Source organism: Prionailurus viverrinus, chromosome B1 (genome assembly GCF_022837055.1).
Source record: "Prionailurus viverrinus isolate Anna chromosome B1, UM_Priviv_1.0, whole genome shotgun sequence".
In the NCBI taxonomy this organism is placed as follows: Eukaryota; Metazoa; Chordata; class Mammalia; order Carnivora; family Felidae; genus Prionailurus; species Prionailurus viverrinus.
Window position 1 is genome coordinate 102,468,048 of NC_062564.1, and position 19,792 is coordinate 102,487,839.

General features: G+C 33.8%; 1 protein-coding gene across 10 annotated transcripts in view; it reads right to left on the bottom strand.

Annotated features, from left to right (window-relative positions):
* BLTP1 (bridge-like lipid transfer protein family member 1) overlaps positions 1 to 19,792 on the bottom strand; it is a 212,266-nt gene that overhangs the window by 149,108 nt on the left and 43,366 nt on the right. For all 10 annotated transcript variants that reach the window (XM_047855118.1, XM_047855120.1, XM_047855121.1 and 7 more), the window contains 8 exons: positions 15,955 to 16,111; positions 15,471 to 15,549; positions 13,115 to 13,206; positions 11,690 to 11,807; positions 4,258 to 4,413; positions 3,913 to 4,010; positions 1,085 to 1,263; positions 832 to 938 (listed from right to left, as the gene is read on the bottom strand). In XM_047855118.1, coding sequence (XP_047711074.1) covers positions 832 to 938; positions 1,085 to 1,263; positions 3,913 to 4,010; positions 4,258 to 4,413; positions 11,690 to 11,807; positions 13,115 to 13,206; positions 15,471 to 15,549; positions 15,955 to 16,111 — 986 coding nt within the window. The remainder of the gene's footprint in view (positions 1 to 831; positions 939 to 1,084; positions 1,264 to 3,912; positions 4,011 to 4,257; positions 4,414 to 11,689; positions 11,808 to 13,114; positions 13,207 to 15,470; positions 15,550 to 15,954; positions 16,112 to 19,792) is intronic.

Here is a 19,792-nt window from a genome sequence, read left to right on the forward strand (position 1 = left end):
GATTGTGAGTGATCAGCTCCCATGCTCGGATGCTTGGTGCTTGGTCTCAAGCCACGATGTTTGGCAGCAATCAGTGATTTTTCAGCAAGTTGGAAGGTGCCCACAACTGGCACTAGTGTATTTTTTGTCACTTCAAAGCACCTATGGACAGTCCTTTGCTTTTCCATTCAAGAGTAAGCTTGGGAATGCTTTGCTTCATTCTAGATCAGGCTGCCTGCAGATATGAACCCTTTCCTCTGCTGCCCTATTGCCAGTTGCATTAAATACGATATATGACAAGAGTTTATTAATACTGTGCTATAGTCAACATCCATGCAAGTGTATACAATGACCCTTTTCAGAAAAATATTCCGTTAAGCCAATAATAGTGATTCTGTTACTGATAGTGAAAGTCATCCTACACAATAACCCTCCTCTCTCTTGTCTCCCTCACACCAGCCAAATTATTTCTCTTTAAATTTTGTATTTTCGTTAATAGTTTGTATTACAAAATTACAATACTGCAATCATTTTTATACGAATATTTTTGGGTTGTGAAACGAATCATCTAAGTTTCCATTATTTCTTGTATTTCTTTGATATACAAGTGCTTTGGATTACAAGCATGAATTATGCTCACAAACCAAGGTTTTACTGCATTTGATACACAGTAAATGCTCAATGAAAATTAGTTATAATTATGCCACAATTACTTAACAGATTTTTAAATGTATACAATTATGACAAAAGAACAGATGCATTTCCAAAATTAAAAACAATTTCTTATACCTTTAATAGTTATCAATCATAAAACCAGATGTTTCAAAGTACAAATTATACAAAAACACTTACACGATTGCTTTAGCTGCTCATCTGCTTTTTGCGGATAAATTGGATGCCATGTATAATCAATTGTGAGCATGACACTTGGGACAGTCCAACATTCAACCCAACCAGCTCTGTGAAGAACAAAAAATTAAGTTCTAGTCAGGTACTTATTCCTTTAATTGTATCCAAACGCTAGTTACAGATAATCAACTTTTATCATTATTCTTTGAAAGAATCAGAAGAATAATTTCTCCACATACAAACACAAAATACTCACTTTTCTTGTGTAATGTTCCGCCATTTTGGTTTAACAGTTTTCTGCCCACTTTGACACTCAGCAGGAATACCGGTATCATGAGTCATTTTGTTTGGGTGGCAATTCTTCACCAGCATAAATAATGAATATTTACTAGGGTGGCAATCTGGTAGAAATAAATGAAGATCAACATCTTCTCCCTAAAAAAGAATTTATTATAAGCCAAAGTAATACAATAGGTACACAAAGATGTTAAATTTCTAATTATAGCCAAACCTATCTATAACAATCTTCAGAATACAAAAGAAATACAAAAGGCAGATTTTACAATGAACGGTCAATTAAATAACAGAGTTAAGATTTTATATGGACTATAACTAAATTCTGATAAGTTAAGAAAATCAAGGAAATAAATAGCATGGTTTCCACAAAATAGTAAAAAAGATGATCTTTGATGGTATCCATGGGTATTTCACATGTAATTCAGCAAAAAAAAAATTTTAAAAACCAGCTAAATTCAGGTGGTATATGTTCTGCATTTTATTAATTTTTAAAATATGATTGTCTCTTGATTCTAGTTAAGTCTTGGTTCATCAATTGGCTTTTAAGAATTCTGAATTGAAGGGGTGCCTGGGTGGCTCAGTTGGCTGAGTGTCAGACTCTTGATTTCAACATAGGTCATGATCTTACGATTGTAAGTATAGAACCTGCTTGTGATTTCCTCTCTGCCCCTCCCCAATTTGTGCTCTCCTATGTCTCAAAATAAATAAATATTTTTTTTTTAAAGGAGAAGAATTCTGAATTGATACCCCAAAGGATCTTCATTTGGCTTCACTTTTTTCCTTATAGGTCGGTGCCCTAATCTTGTTCAAGCAGTCAGCCTGACATGCTTGACTTTTCTTTTCTTTCTTTTCTTTTCTTTTCTTGTTTCTTTTCTTTTTTCTTTTCTTTTCTTTCTCTCTCTCTCCCTCTCCCTCTCTCTCTCTGTCTCTCTCTTTTTTTTCAGCTTTTATTATTAAAGAATTTTATTTTATTTTATTCAAGTTTTTATTTAAACTCCAGTTAGTTGGGGCGCCTGGTGGCTCAGTCGGTTGAATGTCTGACTTCGGCTCAGGTCATGATCTTGTGGTCTGTAAGTTCAAGCCCTGGGTCGGCCTCTGTGCTGACAGCTCAGAGCCTGGAGACTGTTTCAGATTCTGTGTCTCCCTCTCTCTCTGACCCTCCCCTGTCTGTCTGTCTCTCTGTCTCTCTGTCTCCCCAGGCTCTGTCTCTCTCTGTCTCAAAAATAAATAAACGTTAAAAAAAAAAAAATTTAACTCCAATTAGTTAACATATAGTGTAATATTAGTTTCAGGAGTAGAATTTAGTGATTCATCACTTACAGGTAATAATACCTAGTGCTCATCAGAAGTACCATCCTTAATTCCCATCACCAATTTGGCCCATTCTCCTGCCCACCTCCCCTCCAGCAACCCTCCCTTCTTTATTGTTAAGAGTCTGGTTTATGGTTTGCCTCTCCTTTTTCCCCCCTCCGTTCATATGTTTTGTTTCTTACATTCTACATGAGTGAAATCATATGGTATTTGTCTTCCTCTGACTTACTTTGCTTAGCATTAATACACTCTAGCTCCATCCATGTCATTGTAAATGGCAAGATTTCACTCATTTTTATAGTTGAGTAATATTCCACTGTAGATATGTACCACAACTTCTTTATCCATTAATCAGTCAATGGACATGTAGGCTCTTTCCATAATTTGGTTATTGTAATAATGTTGCAATAAACATCAGGGTGCCATGATGCCTGATTTCCTTTTTTGTTTTTAATTTTTTTTAAATATTTATTTAATTTAGAGAGAGACAGAGTATGAGTGGGGGAGGGACAAAGAGAGAGAGGGAGACACAGAATTTGAAGCAGGTTCCAGGCTCTGAGCTATCAGCACAGAGCCCGATATGGGGCTCGAACTCATGAACCCTGAGATCACGACCTGAGCCGAAGTCAGATGCTTAACCAACTAAGCCACCCAAATGCTCCTGATGCCTGATTTCTTAACAGGCAGCATAGTAGAGTGGTTAAGAGAATGGAGCCCTAACCTTTACCACTTGGATTCAAATTCCAACTCAGCCATTCACTAGTCACATGACAAGTTACATAAACTCAGCTTCTCAGTTTCCTATTTCATAAATGCAGGTAAAACAACTACCTCAAGTGGATTGTTCTGAGAATGAAATGAGTTAATACACATAAAGCACTTGGAATAGTGTCCAGAACACAGAAAAAGTTTAATAGGTGTTAGCAGTTCTTATGATTATTGTTGCTATTTTTTTTACCACCACACCTCCATCAATACAACAACAACTTCTGATTGCCCATATGCTAAAATTAGGTGTTCCACAGAATTTTTAACATTAGAGCTGCCTTTCATATAAAGGAAAAAAGGTATTTGTGGCTATTCCTTGAATTCATGTTTACAATTAGTAATGGAATACAGGGAAGTGTAAAATCTAGTTCATACACTGTAAACATTAGAGGGGGTTTTCAAAAGAACATGTAGGTTAGCCACAAGGGTTAGAAATGAACTGTAAGAAAATAATCAACTTGGAATTTTCTTTTTATTGCCCAACTCCTCAGGGGAAGTTGGGAAACTTAGGAGAATGACAGAACATCACAGTTGACTGCAAAAATGAAACAGCAGCATTTCTGTGACAATGAAGCTCATAAACAATGGTGGAAAGCTAAAATACTAGAGGATGGCAATGGCATAGGCAGGGAAAAGTAAAGGTAAGCCTTGGGAAATCAAACTTACTAATAAACCTGTGGAATAAGGAATGTATGCAATTATACGTACTCTTAAAGAGAACTTGGTGTTACACGTAGCTGGAACAAAGTCCGTAAAAGGCAAAGAGAAATCAATGTTTAATGTTTCCCCACAGGCTGCCAGATACACTAACAAAAAGAGAAAAAAAATTAACTTCAATAAAACTTGAAATCAAAATTGCCTTAAATACACACCTAAAAAAATTAAAGACAATATGCTCAGTCTAATTCAAACTCTGAAATAGTTCCCTGAAAGTATTATAAGACAATGGAAAAAAGATCAATTCTAGTTTCCATTAAAACTATAAATTCAACATCAATTTCCTTTTTTGGCATTTGTCTTAATGAACAGAATACTTAATTTTCATGTTCTTACCATTTTCTTGTTGTTTAGTGGAACAATCAATCCAATTGTGTTGATTAGCAGCCCAAATCATTTCAAATTGATGAAACATGATTTTAAAATTCCATGTATATGGCACAAATGAAAAAATGTCTGGAGCACTATCACTAGACCAGTCTTGAATTAAATCTAAAATTATGGGAGTGGGAGACAGAAAGCAAAATTAATTGAAATTCAGACAACAAAATATAAATATTCTAACACCAGACAAAAATAAATTTTTTTCTTTTGTAAGAAGTTGTTTTATGCTGAAATATTAAAAGATGATTAAGATATAGCTAAATGATTAACAGTAAACCAATGTTTACCTACCAATTACAGTTCCAAATAAGAGAAATTTTATGCATTTCATATACCTATTATTTTTTAAAGAAACTTTAGAAGACAAAAGAAAAAAGAATCACCTGGTAATCCACACCCAAATATCATCATTGTGCATATGTTTCCTTCTAGTTTTTTTCTATGTACATTTTTATACTATCTTTGATGTCCATATTTTATATATTGCTTTTTCTCACTGAACTCAAAATTTTTCCATGTTATTTCATACACATTAACAAAATCTTTTTTTATAATATAATGTCAATATATTTGTAATAGAATCCAAGTCAGTGACTCTTTGCTTATAACATTATAAAATATAATACATTTCTCAGAAAATGTCACAATTTGTGTATGTAGCTAAAACACAACAGAAACAGCATTTTGAAAATACCAATGACAACATTGTTAAAACACTCTGAGATTATGCTTTTTATATTCTCTATTAGAGCCTCTCAGCTCCCATAATTTCCCCCAAATAGCATTACAAAGTCATGTAAGGGTAGTCAGACAGAAACAAAATTATTGAAAATATCCTCCAAAAAAATGAAAAGATGCCAACAATCACACAAGGAGTTAATAACCATAGTATTTACAATGGAAAATAATGCTTCTGCCAGAAACAGTACTCTGCTTTTATTAGCCAGGCATTTTTTTCATGTTTAATTTTATATACAGGCTGTGTGTGTGTGTGTTTAGTATAATATTGCCAAATTGGCTAATATACAGTGTGTAAAGCGTGCTCTTGGTTTTTGGGGTAGATTCCCATGGTTCATCACTTACATACAAAACCCAGTGTTCATCCCAACAAATGCCCTCCTCAATGCCCATCACCCATTTTCCCATCTCCCCGACCTCCCCAGCATCAACCCTCAGTTCGTTCTCTGTATTTAAGAGTCTCTTGTAGTTTTCCTCCCTCTCTCTCTGTTTGTAACTATTTTTACCGCCTTCCCTTCCCCCATGGTCGTCTGTTAAGTTTCTCATGATCCACATATAAGTGAAAACATGATATCTGTCTTTCTCTGACTGACTTATTTCACTCAGCATAATACCTTCCAGTTCCATCCACATTAACAAAAATTTTAATGAGAGTTCATTAAAGAGATTTACTAGGATTTACTCAACCATTTAATAATCTTGAATATTTAGATCCTTTCCAAATTTTTGTTTTATATAATTTTATTTCTATTCTCATGCAAGATATTTTACATATTCAGGATTACTTTGTTAGTATAAATTCCAGAAGTAGAATGGCTAGGTCAAAAGTTTATAAGTTTTTTTTTAAAGTTCTTACAAATGCCAATGATTTAAATTAATAATATGCAGTTTTATTATATCATCAATAAAAGGCATATGGCAATTAATCTGTTCTGTGAATAAAGGAAGATTCCACTTGACACTTTTACTTTAAATATATTTTTACTTCACTTAACAAGCAATCACAGTGGTTCATCATACTGCATTATCTATGCTTACTTCTAAACTTTTACTGCCATATGCCACCCTACCTAACATGACTCCATCCCAATTTTCTTACTTTGTTCTTCAGCACAATGGTTAGCAATTGAGAGATACCCAAAAGTTATCAATGGAATTGACTCTACAATATAAACTTATCATTCATCAAGCTTATTTTCTCACTTTTCTTCTTCATAAATATTTTTAGTTCTGAACTTTTACTCAAGTTCATTGTATTCGCCCTATCTAAAGTAAGTATACTCTTTGGTATCCTCTCTGCTGAAAGAAAACTCTAACCATCTTTAACAAGAGCATGATAATTGAGACCTTATCAAAATAAAAACCTTCTGCACAGTGAAGGAAACAATAAGCAAAACTAAAAGGCAACTGATGGAATGGGAGAAGGTTATTTGCCAACGACATATCAGATAAAGGGCTAGTATCCAAAATCTATAAAGAACTTATAAAACTTAACACCCAAAAAAACAAATAATCCAATAAAGAAATGTGCAAAAGACATGAATAGATACTTCTCTAAAGAAGACATCGAAATGGCTAACAGACACATGAAAACATGGTCAACATCACTCATCATCAGGGAAATACAAATCAAAACCACAATGAGATACCATCTCACACCTGTCAGAATGGTTAACATTAACAACTCAGGCAACAACAGATGTTGGCGAGGATGCGGACAAAGAGGATCTCTTTTGCATTGTTGGTGGGAATGCAAGCTGGTGCAGCCACTCTGGAAAACAGTAGGGAGGTTTCTCAAAAAACTAAAAATACAACTACCCTACAACCCAGCAATTGCACTACTAGGGATTTATCCAAGGGATACAGGTATGCTGCTTCGAAGGGACACATGCACCCCCAGTGTTTATAGCAGCACTATCAACAATAGCCAAAGTATGCAAAGAACCCAAATGTCCATTGATGGATGAATGGATAAAGAAAATGTGGTAAATATATACAATGGAGTATCACTCAGCAATCAAAAGGAATGAAATATTACCATTTGCAACTACATGGATGGAAGAACAGGGTGTTATGCTAAGCAAAATTAGTCAGAGAAAGACAAATATCATATAACATCACTCATATGAGGACTTTAAGATACAAAACAGATGAACATAAGGGAAGCGAAGCAAAATAATACAAAAACAGGGAGGGGGACAAAACATAAGAGACTCTTACATATGGAGAACAAACAGAGGGTTACTGGAGGGGTTGTGGGAGGGGGGATGAGCTAAATGGGTAAGGGGCATTAAGGAATCTACTCCTGAAATCAAGTTGCACTAGATGCTAACCTGGATGTAAATTTAAAAATAAATTAAAAAAAAAAAAAAAAAAAAGAATGAGATATACTGATAGTCCAACAAACATAAACTCAGATAATCCAATAATCACCTCAGGAAACCAATGTAGTTTTACATAAAGTTATTAGCCAGTTTCTATCTTATCAAGTGTTATTAGTTTTTTCTTCAATATTTTATTTGAAATTTCAAGGTTTTCTTCAATATGGTTACCTTACCACCATATAAATACCTTTACTCATAAATATTAAGAACTATGGTAATAAAATATTTCTACTAGGAGCCTCTACTGCTATTTCTAATATGTATTTCTCTCTCTTTTTTTTTAAGTAGGCTTCACCCCAGCACAGAGCCCAGTGCAGGGCTTGAACTCAGGATACTGAAATCTGAGCTGAGATCAAGAGTTGGAGGCTTAACCACCTGAACCACCCAGATGCCCCTATATATTTCTCTTTAAACCAAAAGCTGTTCTCATTAGCAGATGGATCTTATGAAATAATTTAATTTAAAAAAGGCTGAGGGGTGCCTGGGTGGCTCAGTTAAGCATCATACTTTGGCTCAGGTCATCATCTCATGGTTTGTGAGTTTGAGCCCCATGTCAGGCTCTGTGCTGACAGCTCAGAGCCTGGAGCCTGCTTCAGATTCTGTGTCTCCCTCTCCCTCTGCCCCTCCCCCACTCACGTTCTATCTCTGTCTTAAAAATAAACATTAAAAAAAATAATAAAAATAAAAAAGGAAGCACTTTCATGATGACTGCTTTACTTATTTAGACACATTTTTATAAGTTATTAAGTTTGTAATGAGCACCGGGTATTGTATGAAAGTGCTGAATCTCTATATTGTACACTTGAAGCTAATATTACTCTGTATATTAACCGGAATTTAAATAAAAATTTAAAAAAATAAGTTATTAAGTTGGTAATCTAAATGTTCATGTGGAAAAACTCACTCTATAATTAGGTTGTTAGACAAACACCCTATGAAATGTCAGTCAATTGTATTGCAGCTTTGCAATAATTGTTAATGTTGTTTTCTTCTCCCCCTTATCAGAGTAAATCTAAATCACTTTTGATGTTACCAGAAGAGAATTCACTTGTGCCTTTGTTTTATATCTTTTATTCCTGAGACTCTTTATTATACTTATCATGAAGCTATCTTTGTCCCATGCTGAAATCTCTTAAGAACAACTATGTCTCACTAATAATTGGCCTAAGAATGGTTATTGAGGAATATCAGGCATTCCCTCATTCCAAATTAGACAATGTGCTTTCTACAGAATTCTGTCAATAGGGAAATATAAAACTGAGTGAAGAGAAAAGCAATTCAAACACTATGACTAAGTATGTTCACTCCCAGGCTAAACCTATACTACTCTACAATAGTCATCCTTATTAAAGAATAAATTAGTTTTTAAAGGATTCTAGAAAGCAATAGAAGAAATATGACTAAATGTTAGAGCTATAAACTCTGCGATATGAGAACTTACGTTTTGTACCTTTCTGTTTTCTTTAAATTTCTCCAAATAAATTTTAGAAAAAAAAAAAAGCAAAAAAAATGAATTGCAATAGGTATAAACTTAAAGATTAGAGATAAAGAAAATAATTTAGGGAAAAGATGATTGTAATTTGTGAAATGTGTACTTGGCTGTTTAAAAGTGACTAATACAATGCTCATTCTAAACGAAAGTGTTACTCCAAAATTAAAAATTTTGTATCTTGAGGAATAATCTAATCAAACTATTTTTAGTACTGCTAATGTCTAAGAATGTGAGATGTGAAGAATTAAATGTTTGAAAATAGGAATCTATTTTAAAAGGTTAACAAAGTGGCGTGCCTGGGTGGCTCGGTCGGTTAAGCATCTGACTCTTGATTTCAACTCAAGGCATAATATCGCTATTCATGGAATGGAGCCCCACATTGGGCTATGCACTGACAGCATGGAGCCTGTGCAGGGTTCTCTCTCTCCATCTCTCTCTGCCCTTTCCCTTTTCTCTCTCTCTCTCTCAAAGTAAATAAACTTTTTTTTTTTTAAATAAAAGCTTAGCAAAGTTAAAAAATACAAAATCTTAAGTGAAAGGGAAATGGCTACAGCCGAAGAAGCTACATATATAACATATTCTTGAGCCAGACTACTTGGGTTGGAATACTAGCTTGACAGACTTACTAGTTGTATGACCCTGAACAAACTGCTTGACCACACTGTAACTTACTTTCTTCATCTGTAAAACAAGGATAACAATAATATTGATCTCAGGAATTATTATAAGGATTCAACAATATGCAAATTTCTTAGAACAGAGATATATAAGATGCACTATTAAGTTTTAACTATTTTTTTTTCATAAATCTGAATTGAGGAGTACTTAGTCAATGTTCAACTTCACTGACAAAAGTTTAACTTGCCAGGGATTTTGTTACAATTTCTACTATTGGCACTCTGACTTAAGCCTTGAAGAATTATAGAACTCCAGGAATGCAGAAGCATTCCATCAAGTCCTCATAATAAAGTTCCCAGTCAAACTAGAAAACAAATATAAAAGACTTATGATTGAACAAATTGTAGTAATGCCATTATAAAATTTCCAAACTTTAGCAATAGCAAAATTAGGGTAGAAATTATTACCTCTACTTCACAGATAAGGAAACAGAAAGTTAAATAATTAGATAATTTGGCCAACATTATATTGCTAGTAAATAAAGTCAGGGCCAGACTATCTATGAATACCTTAATACTAAATCCCTAATTATCTAATAGTATGCAGCACAAATCAGATGCTTGTAATATAGATATTTAATCAGATGAATGAGAGGGAGTGACGGATGGATCGATAAATGCAGCAGTCAGTAAAGCAAATATTAGATGCTCTGGGGTAGCCACTGACCCTGGCAAATCACACCAATTTTGTTTAGCTAAACTTCTTATGGGAAGGTTCTATAAATATAACTTATTTTTATGTAGTTATATTTCTGTTAGAGACCAAGACGACATGTTCCTAAACCCATACCCATATAGGTAAGTTCCCTACCCATATGAGTAGCTATTATAATATGCTTCAAGAAATAAAGGAATTTTTTCCAACTAACGATAACATTAACTCAATATCCATGCCAACAGAAAGGAGTAAGTAGCAGCTCCAGATACAAAATAACATACTCTTGGTGGTATGGGAATATAAATTGGTACAGCCACTGTGGAAAACAGTACGGAGGTTCCTCAAAAACGTAAAAATAGAAATATCATATGATCCAGTAATTCCACTACTGGGTATTTACTCAAAGAAAATGAAAACATAACTCATAGCACCCCTATGTTTATTGCAGCTTTATTTCCAATATCCAAGAAATCAAAGCAAACTAAGTGCCCACAATAGATGAATAAAGAAGATCTGGGGTACACACACACACACACACACACACACACACACACACACACACACATATATATACACACAGAGGAATATTACACAGCCATAAAAAAAAGAATTAAATTTTGTCACTTGTAGCAACATAGGCAGACTTAGAGGGTATACACTAAGTGATATAAATCAGACAAAGAAAGACAAATACCATATGCATGTGGAATCTAACAAACAAATAAACACAAAGAGCAGAAACAGATCCAAAACTACAGAAAACAAATTGATGGCTGCCAGAGGGGAAGGGGGTAAAGAGATGAGGATAATAGTTGAAGGGGAGTGAGAGTTACAGGCTTTTAGTAATGGAATGAGCAAGTCATGAGAATGAAAGGCACAGCAAAGGTAATACAGTCAATGGCATTCTAATATCATTGGTGACAAAGTGTAGCTACACTTGCGGTGAGCACAGCATAATATATAGAGTTGTTGAATCACCATGTTGTATATCAAAACAAATGTAACGTGTCAACCATACTCAAAGAAAAATTAAAAAACAAAATACTTGACTATTTGAATATACCTTTGGTAGATTACAATAATTGAAACAAAATCATGAAACCATGCTGATGCCTAATTCAGGTAAAGAAAGAAATTAATTCATCCTCCCCAAATTATTCCCCACTAGAATGACACAAAGCACCTGCCTAAGATGAGTTCTTTCATTTTTTTTTCGAGGCCCAATTTTGGGTTCATCTTTTCCTTGTTTGAGGTAAAAGAAAAACCAAAATATATTTAAATTTTCCCTTTTATATGCTTAGCTCAAAAAGAAGTGTAAAATAAACTATGAACTCTATCATCAAATCCCCATGTTGAATCTAAAAGCAAAACTTACTGAATATAAAAAAGTTCACTGTGATAAATTTCACTGTATTTACATTTATTATAAAGTTACCAGTAAAGAAGTTCTTCTGTGCAAAGATGAAGTGGTAGGTGGCTTTATAAACTTCTAATTCACACTGCCATGTCTGTGGCATGTTCCATATTCGGGGGTAACTGGCATTGATGTGGAACTGCAAACAAAACGTTAAGTAAAAATGTTAGAGCTTACAATGTGATATTATGTGAACAGCACTAGAAATGAACTCACACACACACTAGTGAGTAATTAAAACTTATTTTCCTGCTGAGCTGAACAGAAGATCCCTCAAAGATTTTAATATTAATGTGACTAAACATCAGTATCCATGGTTACATCCAGCTCCTTGAAATACTAAGCCATGATGTGGCCAGAAAACTTTAAGAACAACAAATCAGGCTACAGTTTTGATACTGTACTCTAGCTAAACTAACAGAGTAATAGCCAATATCCTTCATTCTTCCTTAAATCTAATCGGTTATGTGAGTCTCAGGGTTGGGGATGTGGAGCACAATGCATATACTATCACACAGATGTGTGGTCACCAGTGCCTCCCAGGTTCCCATTTGGAAGTTTGGTAATTATTGATCTGACATGGTGCTTTGTTATGTATTACACCTATCAAAGTTGAGCAAGAGCTGCCTGACCAGGAAAAGCATTATTGCAGCACTATTTACCAGCAAGAGCTCAGGAATTCATTAAAATGCTGAATATGCCAGTTTAATATACATTTATGATATTCAATATATTCTTGGTAATTGTAAAATTTTCCTCTTACTTTACATATATATCATCTATAAATATAGATGCTTTTTTTTTTTTAAACAATTAAGGACCCAATGATACCATCTTATAAAAGAATCCTCTCTTAATATCAGCCATTCTAGATAGTGGCTTTTGATATTATTTTTAGTGTCCCTGATAAAGAATCTGCCTGATTAATGAAACAAGTCTCCAATCTGTGATTTTAATCATAAACATTCATATATTCTTTATAATATGGAGCACTCTAGGGTATCAATAAAATTTTCTTCTTTTTACCTCATTCACCAAGTAAAAAGCAAAATGACGTATTAAGCCATAAGAAAGAATCCAATGGGGCCAGAAACATAGTGAAAGATGATCTTATTTACAACATAGGAATTAGTCTAGTCATAAAAAGAAGTTTAAAAATAATATTGTAACAACTTTTCATATTTCTAAAGACCAAAAACCATGTTAGCACTGCGCCTTATATTCACTTAGCCCAAAAGCAGAAGCAGAGCAAAAGAGAGATGTCAAACACAGTCCACAGCACTGGAAATCTACTCCGCTTCACAAAATAGGGCCAAGAGCACTTGGTGGTTCTTGAATGAGGTGAACCACTTAATGACTTCCTGGTCATTAAAATTTTGTATTAAAAATTAAAATCAAATTCATATTTTATGTATGTATACATATCAATGTATACTCTAGACTTACTGCTAACATTTCTGCTTCTAAGAGGGTGCGGTATTGCATGCTGGTGGTGGCATCAACATGTAAGAGCTGTCCTTTAATGGCAGGAGTGTAACCTAGTTAGTGAAAACATAAAAATTAAGAACCTAAAAAAATATATATATCATTAAAAATTTGTACTGTAAACAACCCCCATCACCACCCAAAGAAGGAATCCCTAAAAAATGGTGACCAGACACTATATAAATACACCCCAATGAGGGGAGCTTGCTACCTAAAAGGTGACCTTTCTCATTTTGGACAGCTCTAAAGGAGGCAAGTTCCATCTTCATAGAGTATCCATCCTGATTTTGCTTTCCAGTGCAAAACTATAAGTCTACTCTCTAAATGACAGTTTTTAAATATTAAAGATGATTCCCATGTCTTTTCTTCTCCCCCGGACTCAACGGTATCTATTTTCATCATTTTCAACTGTAACTTATATATGTGATGATAGTTTCTAAACAGATATTCCTTATGTAATGACAGTTAGCAAACAACATAGCCCCATTATAAACAAAAACAGAAAAGCATAGATTATTTCACTTCTTTTCTTGAAGGGCTGCCCTTCTAAGCACACTAACACAATGGTCATTATTATATGGCTAGTTCAAAATGCATCCTGCTCTGGGCATGTCTTTTCAAACGCTTGAATCTCTGAAAAAAATTTTAAATATATTTGAATTATATTTTGCTAATGTCTAAGACTTAAGTCTATTTTTCCTCTCAGTCATCTTAAAAGAATTCACAGTAAGTATGCTTGAAATACTGACCCCCTCGGCCCTCAGAGGCTCCCTTACCCCTGTGCACACATAATTGTACAAAAAAATTGGCACAAATATTTCCTATGTGCAATATCAGTTTACAAGTTGTAGAAGCACTCCCTTAACAGAACCATTCTCAACTTTATGCAAAGGCAACTGTCTTTTTCCTCCTAATATGTATCTGTAATTAAGACTATCCTAAAGATGTTTTTTCCAATGCACTACTCTCAATCAACCAGTCCTAGAGAATCTCAAGCATCTGACAAGAATCTCAAGACTCAGTATGATTACTCTTTTAAAAACTAGCAAATGTAAGGTTTAAGTCTTCATTTAAATAGCCTCAAAGTTACAGGGAAAAGATACACTATGCCATTCTCAGTCGCCGTTTCACAACTGATTATCTAAGCAGGCAGACGCAATTACTACCTGTATGTGAAAGCTAATAAATGTAGTCAACTTCTACCAGCCTTTTTCTTACACCAGCAACAAAAAAAAGTTGACAGAAACAAGTAAAGAGAGCCAGGAATGATACAAAAATTACTCTAATTATACTTAGCCATAGTAACATTGTTGATTAGTGACTTCAAAATATGGGTAAGCTGCTATTCTCTATACTCTGAAGGAAGTGAATAAATAAAGCATAATTTCATTTTAATTACTCTCAACTACAAATACAACAAAAGCATAGGAAGAGGAAGAAAAAATGAAGAAGCCTTTATAATATTTTGATAAATTAACATTTAACAAAATGTATCTAATCACATTATTAACTTGTATCAGAGTCCAAATTTCAAATGCATAATGAATTTAGATTAGGTCAGCTAAAACTATATCAGTCAGAGTATTATTTAGTGTTTTAAATATGAAATGTTCTGCTTTTTAAAGCTATATTGTTCAAAGTACCAGGCTTACTCTCTGACAAAATCTATGAACAGTGTAACCTAAAACAAAACCTATCAGTCATTCAATCAAGTACTGATACCATGTGTCAGGTACTGGGTTCAGCACCCAATTTGCATCAGTTTAGGGGCGCCTGGGTGGCGCAGTCGGTTAAGCGTCCGACTTCAGCCAGGTCACGATCTCACGGTCCGTGAGTTCGAGCCCCGCGTCAGGCTCTGGGCTGATGGCTCAGAGCCTGGAGCCTGTTTCCGATTCTGTGTCTCCCTCTCTCTCTGCCCCTCCCCCGTTCATGCTCTGTCTCTCTCTGTCCCAAAAATAAAATAAAAACGTTGGAAAAAAAAAATTAAAAAAAAAAAAAAAAAGACACAGCACTTGCTCTCACAGAGCAACAGACTAATAGGGAAAACATATGTTAAACAAATTATGCCAAGTCTTACAAAATAGAAGTATAGGGTATAATGAAAGCACAAGACCTAACTTAATTAAAATTTTTTTCCTTTCTCTCTCGGTGCACAAATAATTTAATTATGTAATATGTACTGTTAAGTAAATGTAATAGAAAGCTGAAAAAGAAAACCCCATTAATGTTAGTCTAAATAGGCTAGCAAACTATTATTTATATATTAATTATTCCTCTATTAATCATTTAAAATAGAAAAGTAATCATTTCAGCTTACCGTTTTCCTCAACTGTCATTGGAATATTAATTTCTAAATATGACCCAGCTCCTACATTTACATGTACAGCATTTGTTTCCTACCAAAATAAAAAAATTAATTCACATAAAACAATTACTTTCTCACTAATTATACTCCCATTTTTCCTTTTCAGTTATTATCACAGACAAAATATAATCATCAATATTAAATAGGTATTAAAAGTTCCTAAGAACAAAAGTTCAAAGTTTTACCAAAAATACACTAAAGTAATTTGGCCAGGAGTAAAGGGAGAAAATGAACGAGACTACAGAAGGAAGGTCTATTACTAATTTTTTCTACTTTTGGCACTTAATGAAAGCAATACATATAATTATTGCAGGGGGAAGGTGGTAGGAGCTCATAGAAATGAATCTAAGTATAGAACTAGTCACAAGAAAAAGACCCTAGGAAATAATGTTCAAATTTTAGACACTATTTTCTAGTATATTATTTCAATAATTACCCTATTTTTGGTAAATAGCAAATCAATTGTAGCATCTGCAATAATATTCATTCGCAGTTCAAAAGCAAGAATCTGTCGTGGTCTCCCAGGCTGTGCAATTTCAGAAACTTTCAGAACTTGATAATCAGGTGGGAAGAAAAACTTCCATAAACAATCTCTATATAAGGAGGTAGAAAGAATAACTTGTTATTCAAGCAAAATTACATTTATAAGGGTGCAATATCAGTATTCTAACTTTGTACTATCATTGCTATCTCATTTAACAATTGGACATGAAATAGAAAAAAATTAAGTCACAAAAGAACACCTACTCTAATTTCTTTTCAATAAAAATCAAAAGACTGTTTTCTCCAATGTTTTATACTTCCAGAAAGCAACAAGCTTTGAGTACTTAATGTACTATTATCAAATGAATCTAGACAAGAACAAATTTGCACTATTCACTATTCAAGTATTCTGTGAGAAATTAAAGACTTTTAATTTCTTTCTACAAGTATATCAATCGTCCAAAAGGCAAAGAAAGAACTGAAGGAGGATGGTGTAATTGGAGTCATTATTCCACTCTGGTTGAGTTACTTCACCCTTCTGAGGACACTTGACCTGCTTTCTTGTCTATAAAATAGGAAAACCTGGCGTCACAGAATAGATCTGATGATTAAATGACAGCATACATGGAAAAGACTTGGCAGTACATGCTGACGGAAAAAACGGCTATTTTTATTATTTTCATAATCATTTTTAAAAAATTTTTTTAATGTTTTTAATTATTTTTGAGCGAGAAGGTGCAAGCGGGAGAAGGTCAGAGAGAGAGGGGGACAGAGGATCCAAAGCAGGCTCCGACTGACAGCAGTGAGCTTGATGTGGGGCTTGGACTCACAAACCACAAGATCATGACCTGAGCCAAAGTCGATGCTCAACTGACTGAGCCACCCAGACGCCCCTCATAATCATTATTTTTTAATCAATATGCTATCAGTAAGAGTCTACAGAGCAATAGATCTCTAAAAAGTAAAGAAGCTAAGCTCTAATGCATTTGCCTCCCCTCATTATTTAACAAAGATGAAAGAACCCAAAGAATTTCCATTTCAGTCTCCTATGTCAGTCAAAATTATGTAATGTTATTCATAATTCAGAGAAGGTGCCAATTTATGGATTTTAAACAGGAAGGGTTGAAAACAGAGTTGCCAGTAACAGAAAATGGTACTTGGAATAAATAAGATTGGGAAAAATTAGATGAACAGAACAACATTTTCAAACTCACCCATCATAGACTATTAACTTGCCATGATTAAGTAAGTGTGTGTGAAAAGAAAATAAAGTCCTGCAAATGTTTTGGCTACAACACACAGATATATAAAACTAAGACTATTAAAGACAAAAAAGACAAAAAAAAATTCAATATGATCATTAGATGAAAATGGACTATTTGGTGGGTAGCAGGATATAATGAAAAGAACAGTGGACTTAAAGGGTTGGTTTGAATCTCAGCTCTAGATGTTATAGCATCATCTTGCCCAAATCACTGAACCTCTCTGCATCTCCATTTTCTCAAAGGTATAATAAGTTTACCATATCTGTCCTGTGTACCTCACTCGGTTATGAGAATCAATTGTGAAAATATAATGAAAGTACTTACGTGAAAGCAGTAAGAAACTAGACAATGTCAGGAATGTTTGCATTATTGTAATTATCATCTAAGGATTAAGTACAAATCTCATAAAAACTCTGTCATGAAAACTCTAAGAAAATATCATGAAGGAAAAGCTGAATATCTTAGATTCAGAAAATCATGTAAAGGTGGTAGAAATGAAGTCAAAATCTACAAGCTAAAAAGTCATTCTACATCAGAAATCAAAAACTTCACAAAACTGAGGGAACCATCCAATAGCAAAGTACTTAAGATTTCTTCCTAAATTTCTTACGTCTTAGCAGATGCTAAGAAAACTGACTTTACTATTCACTTCTGATTATAATTCATATTTATATAGAAACTCAAAATGGGGAAGAAGAAAAGGAAATGGCTACAATTGAGGAAATGCACCATTTGTACATGTAAGTGAGAAGCAAAGTATTACAATAACTTTTCTTTTTTCTTTTCTGTTTTTTAAATAAACATGGATATTTTGCTAAGTCCAGATTAAAAAAGGTATTGCTGTTCTCTCCTAGCATGGCAAGATCGACTGAAAACAGTTCATAAAGCAAATTTTTCTTTTATATTAACTTCATTGTCATTTCTCTATGTAATACAAAGATCACCTCAGAAGTGAATACGGTTATACAGTAAAAGAATTTGTTTGGATTTTCATGTAAATATATTCTAATATTTTTTAATGTAATAAAATTAATATAATTTAAAAATAATCACACTTTATTGAAGTCTTAGAAATGCAAAAATATTTTATGTATCTGCATTAAAAAACAGGGATTTTTAATTTTTTCCTTTCAAATATAACATTTTGTAACTGTTACTTAATGGGATGTAAAAACCCTAATTTCCAACTATTCCACTATATATACAGCATGGCTGTATTTTTCCCGTAATACAGGAAAAAACCTTATCATAAAAGGAAAATTTTAATCCAGTAATTTGAAAAGCATTTGTTTTCTAACCTGAAATTTTAAGTTGTTTACTTTCAAGTCTAACAAATAACCTAACCCAGAACTCAATGAAGTACTGTATTAGCATATTACCCATATTTAATGGGGCAGATATTCCTACATGCTAGAGATACCAAGATTAACAGAACATTCCAGTTAACAAGTATATACTTCTTCTAACAGTGCTGGGTAGAAAGCATTTTTTAAAACAAGTATTAAAAGAGTCAGTATTATCAAGTCACTATCAGCACTCTTCATTAGTCCATCAATTGCCCAGTTAATACCTGCTTCAGTGAACAATTTACCTTGTATTTCTCCATTCAAGCTAATTTATGAACAAAAAAACTAAACTAACTTTAGGCAATGTCTATTTATATAAAAATTTACATGTTGCTTCATAATTAGTGGTAAATGTCCCCTTCTTTGCTTAAAATTCTTCATTAAGTAAAAAAATTAGAATTACTTCAAAATTAATAGAATGAATAAAACATAAAAAAAAAATTTTCAGACACTGTCCATTACCTCTACTATAAAATTTCTATATCTTAACTATCGACAAATCTCCTAACAAACTATATAAACTTTAAGACAAATCTCCACTGTCATCATGCATTTGCAGAACTCTTCTTTTGCCTCCATTATTTGTACTCCTCTTCCTTTCTTGGCTAACTCCTACTTAGGTTTCAAAATTCAACTTACATGTTACCTCTACTAAAAAGTCTTCCCCAATTCTTCTCTCCTCTGATGAATTATGTATCTGTTATGGGAAGAACTATGTCCCCCTAAAAATTCATATGTTGAAGTTCCAATCTTGAGGACTTGAGAATTTAATGTTTGGAGATAGGATCTTTAGAGAGTAATTAAGTTAAAATGAGGCCATCATGGTGGGCCCTAATCCAATATGACTGGGGTTCTTCTAAGACAAGGAAATGTGGACAGGGAGGCCTACAAGACATACAAAAGGGAAGACCATGGGAAGGCCAGAGAGAAGATGGCCATCAACAAGCCAAGGAGAAAAGCCTTGAATGCACTCTTTCCTCACAGCCACCCTCAGAAGGAACCAAATCTACCAACACTTTGATCTAAGAAGTCTAACCTCCAAAACTGTGAATAATGTCTGTTGTTTAAACCACACAGTCTGTGGTACTGTCACGGCAGTCTTGGCAAACTAGTACAGTACCTTTCTAAGTTCTTCATTGAGGCTTTTCCTTTACCTGTCTTACAGCACTTAATAGAACAC